The 14,585-nt window shown below is 40.7% G+C and overlaps 2 protein-coding genes across 2 annotated transcripts; one reads left to right on the top strand and one right to left on the bottom strand.

The window, feature by feature from the left end:
* Window positions 1-157: 157 nt before the first annotated feature.
* Window positions 158-6,429, bottom strand: abcg2b (ATP-binding cassette, sub-family G (WHITE), member 2b). Its single transcript, XM_056367787.1, has 15 exons — window positions 6,278-6,429; window positions 5,402-5,461; window positions 5,187-5,304; window positions 4,936-5,091; window positions 4,357-4,514; window positions 4,004-4,155; window positions 3,612-3,704; window positions 3,212-3,363; window positions 2,785-2,936; window positions 2,136-2,225; window positions 1,518-1,642; window positions 843-997; window positions 621-710; window positions 440-492; window positions 158-347 (listed from the first exon to the last, which is right to left on the bottom strand). Exons 1-15 carry the CDS (start codon window positions 6,427-6,429, stop codon window positions 200-202), a joined length of 1,854 nt encoding a protein of 617 aa, XP_056223762.1. The 3' UTR covers window positions 158-199.
* Window positions 6,430-8,288: 1,859 nt separating this feature from the next.
* On the top strand, window positions 8,289-12,839 carry hapstr1b (HUWE1 associated protein modifying stress responses b). The gene is made up of 4 exons (XM_056372495.1): window positions 8,289-8,716; window positions 10,472-10,552; window positions 10,701-10,976; window positions 11,089-12,839. Exons 1-4 carry the CDS (start codon window positions 8,521-8,523, stop codon window positions 11,325-11,327), a joined length of 792 nt encoding a protein of 263 aa, XP_056228470.1. The 5' UTR covers window positions 8,289-8,520; the 3' UTR covers window positions 11,328-12,839.
* Window positions 12,840-14,585: the final 1,746 nt, after the last annotated feature.

Consider the following 14,585-nt stretch of genomic DNA (forward strand, 5'->3'; position numbering starts at 1 on the left):
GGGCGTGAGAGAGGCACAAAGAGAGCAGGAGGTTCCATGTGTACTGTTTGACAAATATGTTGATTTTAAATAGTATAAATAATCACATTAGAAAGCTTATTTCATCTGGTGCACACATATTAAAACAATAGCTTTCCTTCATAATAAATAAGATAAACACACAGTGCATCTGTGGTGTACATAAGCAGATGGACAGGCATCATTTCCAGCGGTTGATTCGTCGCAGCTGCACGTAGGCCAGGAACATACAGACAGCTATGATTCCCAGCAGAGCCACCTGGTTCTGCCAGAAGCCCCACACAGAGTAGTCGATGTCCTGGCTTTTCAGGAACAGCTCCCCTGGAATGCTGCACATTGATGAGAGATGCTCAGTGTGAGTGTGTGTGTGTGTGTGTGTGTGTGTTATTGTGTTTTAAGGGGAGGCTGTTATCACACTCACATGGTGCTGTTGCTGTAGAACAACTGTCCTTTCATTTCGTTGATGAATGCCGCCTGAGGGAGACAAGGAGACGGGGCTGAACAACTTACTCGCTTCAGATAAAGACATATTAAACTGAGCTGATCTCGTTCTCATAACCACAACCCTCCTCCTCTTGCTCTGCCTATTTTCCATATCTTACATTCAATCCATATCTGAAGATACTGATCCATTTCAGCCAAGACAGCCAGCTCAGCATGGAGTTGAGATTGACAAGATAACCACCGAAAACCTAAAACAGGAGGACAAAGAGGGAAAAAGGGAGATAATTATACTCTATACTCATAACAGCACTATATTTATAAGCAAAACATTACTATGATTACAGTGGTGTATATGGTATGTATGTGTCTTTGCATCTCACCATCATGAAGACGAAGGGTAGAGCAATGAGGATGTTAGCCATGGCAAATGAAGAGACACTTGCTGAGACGAGGAAAGCCAGAGCGACTCCTGCCAGACTGACCAGAGACATGGTCAGAGCAAAACACATGAAGGCCTCGAAGGCAGGCTTCAACCCTGAGAGAGCGGTCGATACATGTAAATAGGAAGACAGAAGAAGTCTGTATTAAACAAGAATGAGCACTTCAATCCTCTCCAGAGTGTTGCTCTCAGCAGCTTCTTCCTGTTGGGGTCAAACATGGCAGTAAGGTCAAACGGAGTGTTACAGATAAAAAGCAATCAACAGTGGGATATCAGATTAGAAAGACATACAAAACTGGGTCCCTGTCATGTAGATTTTTAATTTCTCAAAACTGGAACCCCCTTGGAAAAAAACAAAGCCTGTGCAGAAAGAATTTGACTGTTCCCTTATTCATTACATAATTTGCAGCTTTCACACTCAGTCAAATGAGTAAAATATCAAAGGCACGATGGGGAGTCCTAAATAACAGCAGGTGCAACAGTCATTTCATGGCTGTGAATAAAACAGCACTTGTTCTTCTCTATACTTGACTACTGGCTGCTTCAGGGTGTTTTCCTCATCAGCATGTTATACAGTAATATGGTGTATGTATGTGCTTGTATGCAGGTAAATTACCCATCATGTAATAGGCGATGGCTGAAAACACAAAGATGGGGATGATGCGGTTGGGGATGAGATCAGCAAAGATCTTGGACAGGAAGTAGACAGAAGTACGATAATAGCCGCTTGAGTTCTCGTGACTGCAAAAACATTGACAAAGACTCTCAATAAACACACAGATACAAACACTGTGACAGAGTTAAAGACATGGGATCGTAAAAGATTTACAGTATTCACTGACAAATTATGATAAAATGGAATAGAAATCTTTTGACCTAACCTTGTATGTTCGAGTATCAGGCTTGTGATGTTATATATTTTCTATTTGTCAACAAATCTCATGAAAAAAAACGAAACCAAGAATGAACTGATCCCCCTTTGTCTGTATAGCTGAAGCCTGATATAATGAAGTGCTCTGCGTCATAGAGCCCCATTGTTTTGTTTTTAAACTGTTAAAAACACATTGTTGAGACACACTGTTGCTCTGACTCACATGTTCCTTCACTATGATGAACGTGCACATAGTATTAGTTGTATAGTCATTTATTTTGACTCAATGTCAAACACACACACACACACACACACACACACAAACACACACACACACAAACACACCCTTTATCTTTCACTCACATGAAGATTGCCCTTTCGTTGATAAAGAGTTCAACCGCAGAGAGATTCCCAAATACCATGTTGATGATAAGGAAGAAGAACGCACCACTCCTGTTGTAGAGAGAGGGAGAGAGAGAGAGAGACTTATCTGATTATCATTTCATCGAGTAGTTAAACAGAAAATGTCAGCAAATGACAATCTGACCTACGTTTCTCCCCATAAATTTCAGCGTGTTACAGCATCATAAAAGTCGTTTCCTCATCTTGACATTATGGCTTCTTATCTCTCCAATCTGCAGTATTTAAACTGAATTTAGCCATCATACCCCAGTGCTTGCTTGTATCCTTGACTTTTATGTAAAAAGTTAATCACTTTCTCTGATCTTTTTGTCACCCTTGTCTTGACAGTTTCCGTTCTTGCAGCTTTTTCTGAAACGGATATATTCACATTTGCTGTCTCACCACATTTCCCTATGACATTTATACATGCACAGAAAACACCCTTTAAACAGCAGAGAAACATCTTTGATATTATTATTATTATTAAGTAGTTCTGTTGTAATTTGGCCTTGAGATGAGCTGGGGAAAAGCAAGACACTTATAGAGTGAGGAGTGTGCAGAGAGGTGAAAATAGAGCAGACACTAGTTTGGCAGGTTAGCCACACAGTACCTGTTCTGTAAAGCCTCGGGCAGTGTCAAGGGCATCTGGTAATAAATGAGTCCCACCAGAACTGCAAAAAAGATGTTGAGAGCCAACTGGGCATAAGAGGTCTGAGGATTCCTCAGCGTGTTCAGCACTGTCCTGCCACACACCACACGCATCTGTCTCACACACACACACACACACACACACACAAAAAGAGAAACAATAAAATATATAAAGTGGGTTCATTCAGCGGGCAGCCAAGCACACTGACATAACAGCTGGCACTAACCACTGCGCTGTAACATTATAAACTCATTGCAATTTCTGTTAATCATAAAATGAATAACGACTGAGAATTTAATTCCCTCAACTGGATAATTATTTGGACCAAGTAAGAAAGATGTTCTGCACAAGGTCTTTTATCGATTTCTGAACTGCAGAGTTGGCCGACCTGATAGAGGAAAGAGGTAGCATAGCTGGCTGTCTCATCTTGACCTGCGACCCCTTCAGCAGTGCTCTGGTTCACATGGTCCAACTCCTCAAGAACTTTCTGGCACAGTTGTGACTGGCGATATGTTGCTGCCAATGGGTTTCTACACTCAGCTGTGGAAAGACAGAGCGGCCACAAGATGTTGGAGACAGGAACAGACAATATAATTAACTTTTCTTTTTATACCAGCTATTAACTCTTCCCAGTTATTGGCAAGTAATATGTCAGGACGTTTTGGTTTAGCCCAGTATTACCTGGACACCTACATGTCTTCTCACCTGATTTACAAGAAACATGCTTACTGGGTTGTTGGTTTCACATAAACTATGTGTGTGTCTATTTTTAGAGTCTGTAATCATACCTGCGGTGACTGACTCAAATGTTGATTTCGCCTCTCCATTTGTGACATCCATAAAGAAATCAGCAGGGTTGTTGAAGGACTCAATTTGGTAGCCTATCCACACACACACATACACACACAGATACAAACTAAAGTCCCTCTATGAAAGCAAACAATATTCTCACATAGTATTTGAGAATTCAAATAGAACAGTAGTTCATCTAGACAACTAGATTATTTTTCATTTCATATCAAGATGGTAGAATCCTATATATAAAATATTGTCAAGCATCAGGACATCACATGACAATACAATATCTTTCCCTTTCCTATATAAGGATCATCATATAATATTATAACAGAGTCCTAGTCAGCATCCTACACCTTTCATAGTAAACACAATCATTACGTACCGAGGTCTGTGAAGTATTCCAGTGCATGGTCTGCTGCTCCTGCATACACCACCTCCCCTTTATGCATCAGAGTCAGATGGTCAAACTGTCTGAAGATGGAGTAGCGAGGCTGGTGGATGGAGAAGATCACTGTCTTACCTCTCCTGGACAACCTGAACACACATTTAAAATAATGTGTTTATTCCCACATAGTTAACAACACAAAGACGGCAGTGGAAACTGAAGGTGCTGCTGGTTCAGAGATCATCGATAAAGGCCGTCTTCCACAGAATTGTATGCTTTAGTTGTAATTTGTAACTTATGTGCGAGTACGTGGTTGCCTAATGTGTGATTAATTAGTAATTGTGTTGTACCTTTGCAGTAGACTGATGATACAGTTTGCAGTGTTGGAATCCAGTCCTGTAGTTGGTTCATCCAGAAACAGCAGAGACGGAGAAGTGATGAGCTCCATCCCGATGCTGCACCTCTTCCTCTCACCTCCTGACACACCACGCAGAAACTCTGTCCCTATCTACACACACACACACACACACACACACACACACAGACACACAAATAAAAATGCTTGGTTGCTAAGCTGAACAGCTAGGGTGGCAATAAGTAAATACTCCAATTATTGTAACTGAGGAGCTTGTATTTGAACATGCACTTTTGGGGCTGTTTTTATATCTAAAAATACATATAAATGTCTGCCAACCAAAAACAAGGGACACTGGACAGGGAAGTCACTGGGAAGGGATAAAGAACACGTTTTATTTTTATAGAAATACTTAAGTGAATGACATTTGTGGAAGAAGATTTTTTTAAATAAATGCTTCTGCTGATACCTGGGTAAGATATAAAAAAGTAAATATGATTGAACAGGACATTGTAATACTCTAATACTCTTTCAACAACTTAATTATAATGATATACAATGATATATGATATACCTTAGTGTCTGCACAGTCTGTAAGGCCCAGGTCTTGTATGATGACATCTACTCTGGCGTGTTTATCTGTGGAGGAGTGATGCTCAGGGTTGAGACGGAGGTTGGCACTGAACAACAGATTCTCTCTCACAGTCAGAGTTCCCATCAGGATGTCATCCTGGAGACACAAGGATGTTGTGCACACAGGATCGTAAGAAGAATCCACAGTATATAATGTAAAAGAAAATGTGTGTATGTTTGATATTTGTGTACCTGAACCACATAAGCAGAGCTAAGCCTGAGATCAGATGTGACAGCTTTTCCGTTTACCAAGACGTTTCCTTGGCGCAGACCGGCAGGGTCTTTTCTTCCTGCTATTACATCCAGCAGACTGAAAAAAAAGAGTGACTGATATTCATTTGGCTTGAGTTATAAATGTGTGTGAAACAATGCCTGTGTGTTTGTATACACAAGAACATGTCTCTTACGATGTTTTACCGCTTCCTGTTGCGCCCATGATGGCATTCATCCCAGGTTTCATGATGCCACTGTAAAAAACACGTCAAGTTAAATCAATTCTTTTGACAGAGGATATTTCTCCTTGAGAATTATTATTCTGTTGAGTTTAATATAGGTTGTAAAAATCTCTCAACTCTCAATCACATAGTTTGGAATCCCACCCCACTGCCCCACACTGTTTCTCCTGGAAAACCTTATTCATCAACACATTCATCAGTGTGTATCAAGTTATTCTGTATCTATGTAATTCATTTTAATATTTTCACTGACCTTTTGGATAACAATTTGTACAGCAGGAAATAAATGAGCATGGCAAAAGTGACACTGAAATCTCTACTGCTGTAAAATTTGCTGCCTTTTGAGTGCCATTCATGCTTTAATTACTCAATTTAACTTACTGCATGTTGCTTTAATGGCCCTGAACCAAAGCTATGATTACAATACAATGGGGAAAGACTTATGGATAATGCAAATGTATCCCTTCTGGCTCAGACATTTGACATCTACCAGAGCATTGACTCTGTTTTCCTAATTTCCTATTCTTTCTCAGCCTGCCTTAACTCTAAATTTAATAATACACAAACGCAAGGACCTTTAAAATTCTTTAAAATGTACAAGTTTGATGAAATCAGCCACAACTTGAACAACCCATGACTTCAAAACTCATTGTCAGATGTCAAAGAATAACAACCATGATGCATACAGTATTGCATAAAAAAGGAGATGCACCAGTTCCATCAGTTGTATAGCATGTCATACAGTCACTACCCATTGATAATGCTTATCTTGATATAATTGTACGCCTATGTACATGCACATACTCACAGGTAACTTTCATGTCCTACCTCACATCTTTCAGAATATATTTTTCAGATCCAATCTTGCGGCAGAATCTCGTCTCCTGAACACAGTAGTGCAAGTTGCTGAATGTGACAGTCGGCCCTCGTTCCTGGAAATACTCGTCAAGGCCACAAACAACCTGCTCCCCCTTAGACATCTTCAAAACTGCACTGTTACCAACAAAGAGGAAGAAAAGGAGTCAGAAAGTGGGGTTTAAAGAGAGAGACCGGTACAGTGTAACACAGACACCTGTGCAGTCTAACAGAGAGAGGTAGGTGAGAGGGCATACAATCAGTAAGTTTCTGTCATAACTCACCTGATCTTTGCACTCCCTCAATCCTTAGCCCATAGATTTATGGGTGTTGCCAAAAAGATAGTGTGACATTGAACTTTCCCCCCAAAATCTCAATGGCTGCAATAACTACATCCAAGATGCAAGACAGGCAAGAGTTGATAATAACAGATGACAGTGTTTATATTGTGTATACTGCAGCTTACGTAGTGCAAGAGTTGTCATTACATGTTTATTCATATTCAGGCTCATGGGAGAGCCCGAGCCAAAGACAGGGAAAATGTCCTAGACAGGTTTATACAGATACAGAATTTTGTGGACCCACACAAATACAGAGAGTTCATGCAAACATACAACAAAGGGGCCAGGACCTTTGTCTTCTCATGGTGGCAACCATAATTCAAATACATACCAACTACAACTATATTAGTTCTTTTTGGGAACTGGAAAAAGAGATTTGCTCTCATTCAGCCACATGAGTTGTGGTTAGGTCCGACATTAATGTCAGGTGATAAGGCCTGGCTTGCAGTCAGTATTCCAGTTTCCAAAGATGTTGGATAGGGTTGAGGTCAGGACTCTGTGCAGGCTAGTCAAGTTCATCCACACCAAACTGGGAAACCATTTCTTAAGGGTTAGGGTTAGGGTAGTTTTACTATTGTTTACTAACTTCATGACTCACTCTTCGCCCCTTGAGATACTTCAGTGGTTAAAATGTAACATGTAAGTAACATGTAGACTTTCATTTACTCATGTACTGTACTTAACAACAGTTTTGATGTACATTTTGTGCCATTTCACACTTCTACTCCATTACATTTCAGAGGCAAATTTCTTTTTTTACATTTATTTGACAGCTGTGACTAGTTTCTTTTCAGTTTAAAATTTTACATTGAAACATGAGTTTGTTTTTCTTGTGACCCCCTTACAAAAAGCATTGCCTAGTTGTGTTTCCTTGTCTGACATGTTTTTGTCTTTAAACTTCTTAGATAGCTTTACTTAAACAGCTCTTTTGAGTTCCAAGGAGGCTAAACTGCCCTATATTTGAAAGAAAATCAAAGATTACAGAAAAACTATAAACTGAGAGCAGATTTGTGTATCGGAATGTTTTTTTTAATCAATTTCCTCTCCCATTTCACCACCTCACAGTTTTATCTGGTGAACCTTTTAAGAGGCCCAAATTAAAAGTAGCTCCACCTCGACCAGCTCCAACAGTAAAACGTGTATCAATAATGTAATTTATTATAATGTATCAGCCATAAGGGCCAGCTTTTTGAAAAACAGGTACGTTTACTTTGATAATGTAAGTAAATTTAGCTGATGATACTTCTGTGGTTTTACTGGGTTGAGGTTTATATGCAGGGATTTATATGCAATGGCGTATTTTTTTTTACATTGTTGGATTGGTACTTTTACCCCAGTAAAGGATCTGAATACTTCCTCCACCATTGATTGGGGTGTCCTTATACTTTAGGCCACATGAAGCCGTGGGCTACATTTCCATGGCCAGGTTGCCCCCTGCCGGACAGAATGCTGCATGTCAGACAACACACACTCGCCGTCAACGTTGTTTTTCTCTGACCTTTTCTCTTTTTTTCCATTATCCAATCAGGCTTCGTGGTTGGCCCCAAGACCCGCCTAGAAAAGTCGTCGCAGCCAATCACTTTCCAGTACAGCGACAAAATGGGCGTGGCCATCTCAAGTAATTCTAAGGTGTTGTCATCGCGTTCTTTACTCTGGTGTGTTCTACACTGGGCGTACGGGCGTAGTGTTAAATCTCCACAATGTGGCTCTAGCAACGGCTATTGTTTCCTTTTCTGTACATTGTTAGGGTTGTGTAACGTATTTTTCTTACAACATACAGAAGGAAGACAGTTAAGTGCCTCCGGAAACCCAACAAGCTTGAATTTCACACGAAAGGCTAGCTCATAAGCTACTAGCTAACGCCTTACGTTAGCTATGGAGGAGAGGAAAGAGGAGGGAGAAGCGGAGATCCAAGAGCACGGCCCCGAGCACTGGTTCTCCAAATGGGAACGGCAGTGCTTAGCAGAGGCCGAACAGAATGATCCAAATGAGGAGGAGACGGAACAAAGTCAGCAAAAGCTGTGGCACCTGTTTCAGAACTCAGCCACCGCGGTAGCACAGCTCTACAAAGGTCTGTACTAAAGATCCCGAAGTTCGGGTTAGGCTAACTGTCAGAGCTAGTGCTAACGAAAGCTAACCCCGCTAGCTAATGATAACGCCGGGTGGGGAGAGACACAAAGGGCACCGGCTAGGCTAACGGTGTTAGCTGTTCGCAGCTGTTTTTCTTCAGCTTAACCAGCTCGATTCCATGGTTGTGTTGCATGACACCAGAATGTGTATTCTTTCAAAACTGTATCAAGGCCATGATTCTGCGATTTTCTTCACGCCTCGATATCATGACCTGGTTCCGTTGCTAGCTCACGGAAGCTAACATTATCAGCAGCCGGGGCTAGCAGCCGATGACCGTGTCCGAGTGTGGGACAACAGGGCTGAATCTGGCTCAGAGTGGCCTGAGCTGTCAGGGGCCTGCGTGGCTGAACAGATTGATAAGTAGTTCAGCTAAGCGGCTCTCAGTCACCGGCTAACTCAGCGGTGTGTATGTTCACCGATGCCAGCACATATGCTCTCCTCATGGCACACTAAAAATGTTTTTGTCCACCCGTTAACAGACACCTAGCTCGTCAAAATGGCGATACACAGGGAGGAGTTTTTTCGACTGAAAACAAGTCGTTTGTTGACGGTCAAATGCAGTGATAATTGTCGCAGCGGTGCGGTGGATGTTGATGAGTTAACGGCACAAAGACATTTTATTCCAACACTTATTCCGATAGACTTTTGCTGATGACTTGTTTGTTGTCAATATCCAGAACAAAATGGCGAAATGATTAACGTGAATGTTGTCTTGTTGAAGTCTCGGTCTGCCCTGCGGAGTTTCTTTTAACATTACACTTGTATTTTGTTTTTAGGAAAAGGTATGGTTTTCCGTCAGCTTCTACTATTGGCTTACATTGACACACATAAACCTGGCCCCGTTTAAAAAGTCTGTTGAAAATGGTGACATCATGTTTGATAATTAATTTGACCTATATGTGAATAAGTGAGTAAAATGTCCATGATTGCCTTGTTCGCCAGTTTCCAGGCAGACCTTATTTGACCACACTGCGATGTTTTGTAATATTTGCAACTACTTTTCTAGTGCACTCATTATCCATCACTTAGTCTATAAATCTTGCTTGTTAAAATGCTTCTGCTTTCAAACTCCTCCCACTGTATGTTCAGACTGTAACACAGCTGTATCTACATAAAACTTAATACCTCTTCATTTCCAGAGGAAACCCTATGGACAGCTCCTGTACATTAGATGTAAAGATTTACAGACAAATTTGAACTTGTAAAGTGATGACTGGTAATAGTCTTTTAACTTTTATACTTATATTTTTGTGGTAAACCCAAACGTTGGCTGGAGTTACCAGTTCTTTATATACACTGTTCTGCATCAATACTCTTCATACACACCATTGCAGTTATTTTTGTTCAGATTGGTAGTAAAATGTGCACCAGTCACTTGTTAGTTGTCATATAACGACACTGAAATTGTTAAGCTTACTAACAAACTGGTATAATGAAACCATAGTGCCTTAAGGTAGCTGTGGGATTTAAGCTTGAAAACATTCTGTGCTGAAAGCAATGTCATTTAGTTACTTAGTTTTCTCTTTGGGTATACATACGTGCAGCTGGATTATATCATTTCATTTATATCAGACTGTTTGTACTTGAATTTCTATGGAGAAGACGTGATCTTTGCATGGAGAGTTGGTATTTACGCAGCAGCAATGTTATTTTAAAGTTATCATGATCTGACCAACTTTTTGCATTTAATTGACAGATAGAGTATGTCAGCAGCAAGGCCTCTCTCTCTGGGTGCCCTTCCAGAATGCAGCCACAGCTGTTACTAACCTGTATAAAGGCAAGTAACTTTGACTATTACCTATGTTGTGTTTCACTCTCTGTGTTTTGGGCATTTTGATATCCTGTATGTAAGTGAGTTCATAGTAAATTAACTTTGATTGTGATGTCCAGATTTGCCAAAAACATTTGTCCTTGCATGTCACCAGAGAGTATGGAGGCCCGTCAGCGGAGCTATGACCTGGGCATTCACTTAGGCTATCAGCGCAGAAATAAAGAGGTGATTGCATGGGTGAAGAAACGCAGAAGAACTATCAGGCGAGAGGACCTCATCAGCTTCCTGTGCGGCAAAGTTCCACCTCCACGGACAGCTCGTGCCCCACCTAGGGTTGCCATGGTGTCTGCAAGCCGACCATCTCCCCCCGAGACAGGCAGTTCTGTGGAGACCGACCTGCAGCCCTTCAGAGAGGCAATTGCACTGCACGGTTAGTCAAAATGTCGTCTTCAATTAGAAGCTGTTGCCTTGTGAGAGTGCCATGCTGGAGTTATATAGCATATGGAGTGCTGTAGTTTACATTTTCTTTTTTTCCTCTCCAGGCCTTAGCGGTGCCATGGCAAGCATTTCTGTTCGCTCTGGTCCTCCTGGTTCCCCAACTCACCCCGCCCAGTCCCTCAGTCGTCGTAGGAATGGTCTTCATGACGTGGACCTCAACACCTTCATCGCCGAGGAGATGGCCCTCCATTTGGATTCCACAGCCAATCGTAAACGAGGCCCTGCCCCCTGTAGTGATGTCATCACAGACTCGCCAACTCATAAACGTAACAGGATGCTCTGAACTTTTCCTACACCACTAATCCCTCCTCTGTCCTCTCCTCGGTGGCCGACTGGACAGCTGATGAGGACTGATGCCTTGGCCAACCATTGAAATCTTCCTCCTATTCATCTTAGTTGCAATGCTACGAATAAAGAAAAACTTAGTTATTACCAGCCCACATAGTTCTTATTTTCTTTCACCCCCTCACACCTGTTGTCTCACACAACTCACACGACTCCTCTCCATGTTAAAGTTTTGTTCTTCTTCAGAAAGATTTTCTTTCCCATTTATGTTTGGATGCCCTCAGTAGAAACTGATATGGGAGCGAGCACGACACACTTGAAATCCTTAAATTGCAGAATGTTGCGTTTAGACATTGTGTATTGGCCGGGCTCCTTTGTGCTTCACATCTAATAAGCAGATGAACCAGGCTGTTGCCTACTGTTTGCTGTTCCCTCATCCCTCAAACGTACTTCCTTCTCCTCTTCTGTGGAGTGCTGGCCAAACCAGACAGGACTGAAGCTTGGGCTCCTCGGGAGGCTGAACTGCCTCCCTGTTTTGTGGCTCCACTCAAAACGCTTGTCAGCGTGTGTATCTCATTCTGCTGCTGCTCTGTGTGTTTGCGTATCTGACAGCAGAACTGCCACTTACTGTGTTGTACTTGTCTTTGCCTTTGAGAAAGCTGCTACAGTATCTCTGGTTGTTGTGCAACAGTGAGTGCGTGTGTGTATGAGTGCCTGTGTGTGTGCTTGTGGATGCAGGGTTCTGGCATATCCAGCACCCACTTGACCCAATTATTTCCTGTTTTACTTAAATTCATTCTATTTTGTCTTTAGTTGCTTTTTGCAGCCCGAACCAGGGTTTTATCACAAAGCAGGTCAATCCATTTTACATAGATAATGGTGACCCCTGTTACTGTCTTTGAGTAGTAGGATGACAGGAGGTGGAAAAACCAAGATGTATTTTCAGCAAAGGTTTCTTTGCTCAAGCACCACTGTCCTGAATTGTATTTTAAGTTTTTGTATTAACTCTACAAAAATCCAAATATGCATAGTTTCCCTATCGCCATCAAAAATTTTGCATAAAGAGCAGTAACAGTGTTTCAAAGGCTGCATTTTATCAACTTTATGTTTTACATTTGTCCCATTGATAAGAATTTAAACTGGTGCATCATCATCATTTTGTCTCTTGAACTTCAGAAAGAGTTGAAACATTTTCACACTTGTGATTTAAGCTTTAAACTTGTAAAATTTCAGGGGGCAGTTGCCTGTTAACTAGTGGGGGCCAATGGCTGTGATATTTAATTTTGTCTAGCCAATTCACGGACTATTGGGTGCGATGGTTCAACAAGGCTTGGGGAAACTTGTTTTTTGCTAGTTTCACACACTGCTTTGTGATACAATCTTGTGTAATGTGTGTAAATAACATGTAGGTGCTGTTATATGTGGTACATATTGTAAAAAGAAGTGCAAATCCATTGGGATGTCCATGTACAATAACAATTCTGACATTAAAAGAAAAAAAAGCCTTTAACTAAGTTGTCTTTGATTTTCCTACTGGTTGGATTTGACATTTTACTATTTGCAATTTGTGCTCGACAAAGTCTTATTTCAGTGCAGAATAATTACTCTCAAAAGTGATATTTCTACGAATTACCTCAGGCCTGTCTCAAGAAAGTAAGGATGAAGAGTTCAATCAAGTGGAAAACTGAAGACATGTAGCTATTATCTATTGCAGTGCCTGTGAGGTTAAGTGTATTGTTCCTTCTCAGTACCTTAATTGGAAAGGCCTTGGCATTCAGTCATTCCGTCATCAGTCACCAAGGGCAGAGGAACAGTGGGTCTACTAAAATGATATCATAGTGGTTGTGTATTTCAGTTTTCTATGCTGTACAGTGGAGTTTAAGCAGGTTGTCAACAAACTTCAATTTGGAGCATATTACGTAGTTCAACTTTTCCAACACATGGGGGTGACACAGACTATATTCTGTTTTGTCCTTTTTTCATCTCAAAAGAAGCTTGAGCTGCTATACGCACTGACATGGAGCTGAAATGCCACAATAATAGAGGGATAATAAAATATCAGTCATTCAGAGAAGATTTGGATCAGTACTGTTCCATTAAAACTTTTTGTAGCATAAAGAATGTATTTTCTTGGTAACTCCATCCAACCAGAGATGTGATGTTTGTTTGGTGGAGTTCATTTTGTTCCCAGCAGAATCATTTTATTTGCTCAGTGTATGTTATTACAAATTTCTTCTTTCGATTTTCAATTTGTCAACAAAATGGGATTTTGTTATCTGTCTGTCTAGATATATTCATGCTTCCAAAACGTAAAAGATTAATTTTTTTATATTTATTACCGATAGGTGAAACAGAACCAGTTACAACAAATAAAGAATACTGAGAAACTAAAAGCCTAAGAGCCAGTTATTCATATTATAGCATTTCAGGAGTTTTCTGATGTGACTGCATTAGCTAAATAATTAGAGGTAGCTAGTTCACCTATGCAGTCGCATCTCTTAATAACATAAAAATTAATCTGATTAAAGTTTGGAAAACTTACGACCTCTGCCAAGGACGTCTTGTTTTCAGTCCTCAACAAGTACTTAACACATTTCAGTGACATTTGCTAGAAATCAAGACCATAAGCCAAGGAAGAACTTTTTTTTTTTTCATTAAGTCCATGCCAAAATCATCTAATCACATGCAAAATTATTTTTCTCTTTCCACACTTGCCTGTCCAAATGAACCAGAACCATTTCCACCTACACAGACATTCTACAACACTTTTTTGTTTTACCAGGATTTCACCAAACTCTTTGTAATTGTGTTGCCAAATTTTTGTTTGCAAGTCCAATTTGTCTAAATTTACAAAATGCATGCATCCAGTTCCTGCAAAATTTGATGGTAGTTCCCCTTTTTGATTTTCTGTCCTGAGTCTGACTCACTTGAAATCTAGTCTTTTATTTTTTGTTTTAATTTAGGAATTCTCTGACACTAGAGAGTGACATGAAAGGCAGGGGAGAGAGAGGGGGTGACATGCAGAAAAAACAACCATATCCTGCTCTCCTCAAAACTTTAGACTCTTTTCAGCCGAAAGAAAAATTACAATGTCTACCCCTTTTTTTTGACCCCTCCTTGCCCCCAATTAATTTTTTACGCGTACCCTAAAATAAACCAAAAAAGGCTTTCATAGTAGAAGTCTTTGCAGATATCTGGTTTCACGTCCCTCTCTGATCTGACAGCAGGTTTGACCTCAGTGCCACCGTACTAACAC

Source organism: Seriola aureovittata, chromosome 3 (assembly GCF_021018895.1).
Source record: "Seriola aureovittata isolate HTS-2021-v1 ecotype China chromosome 3, ASM2101889v1, whole genome shotgun sequence".
NCBI lineage: Eukaryota > Metazoa > Chordata > Actinopteri > Carangiformes > Carangidae > Seriola > Seriola aureovittata.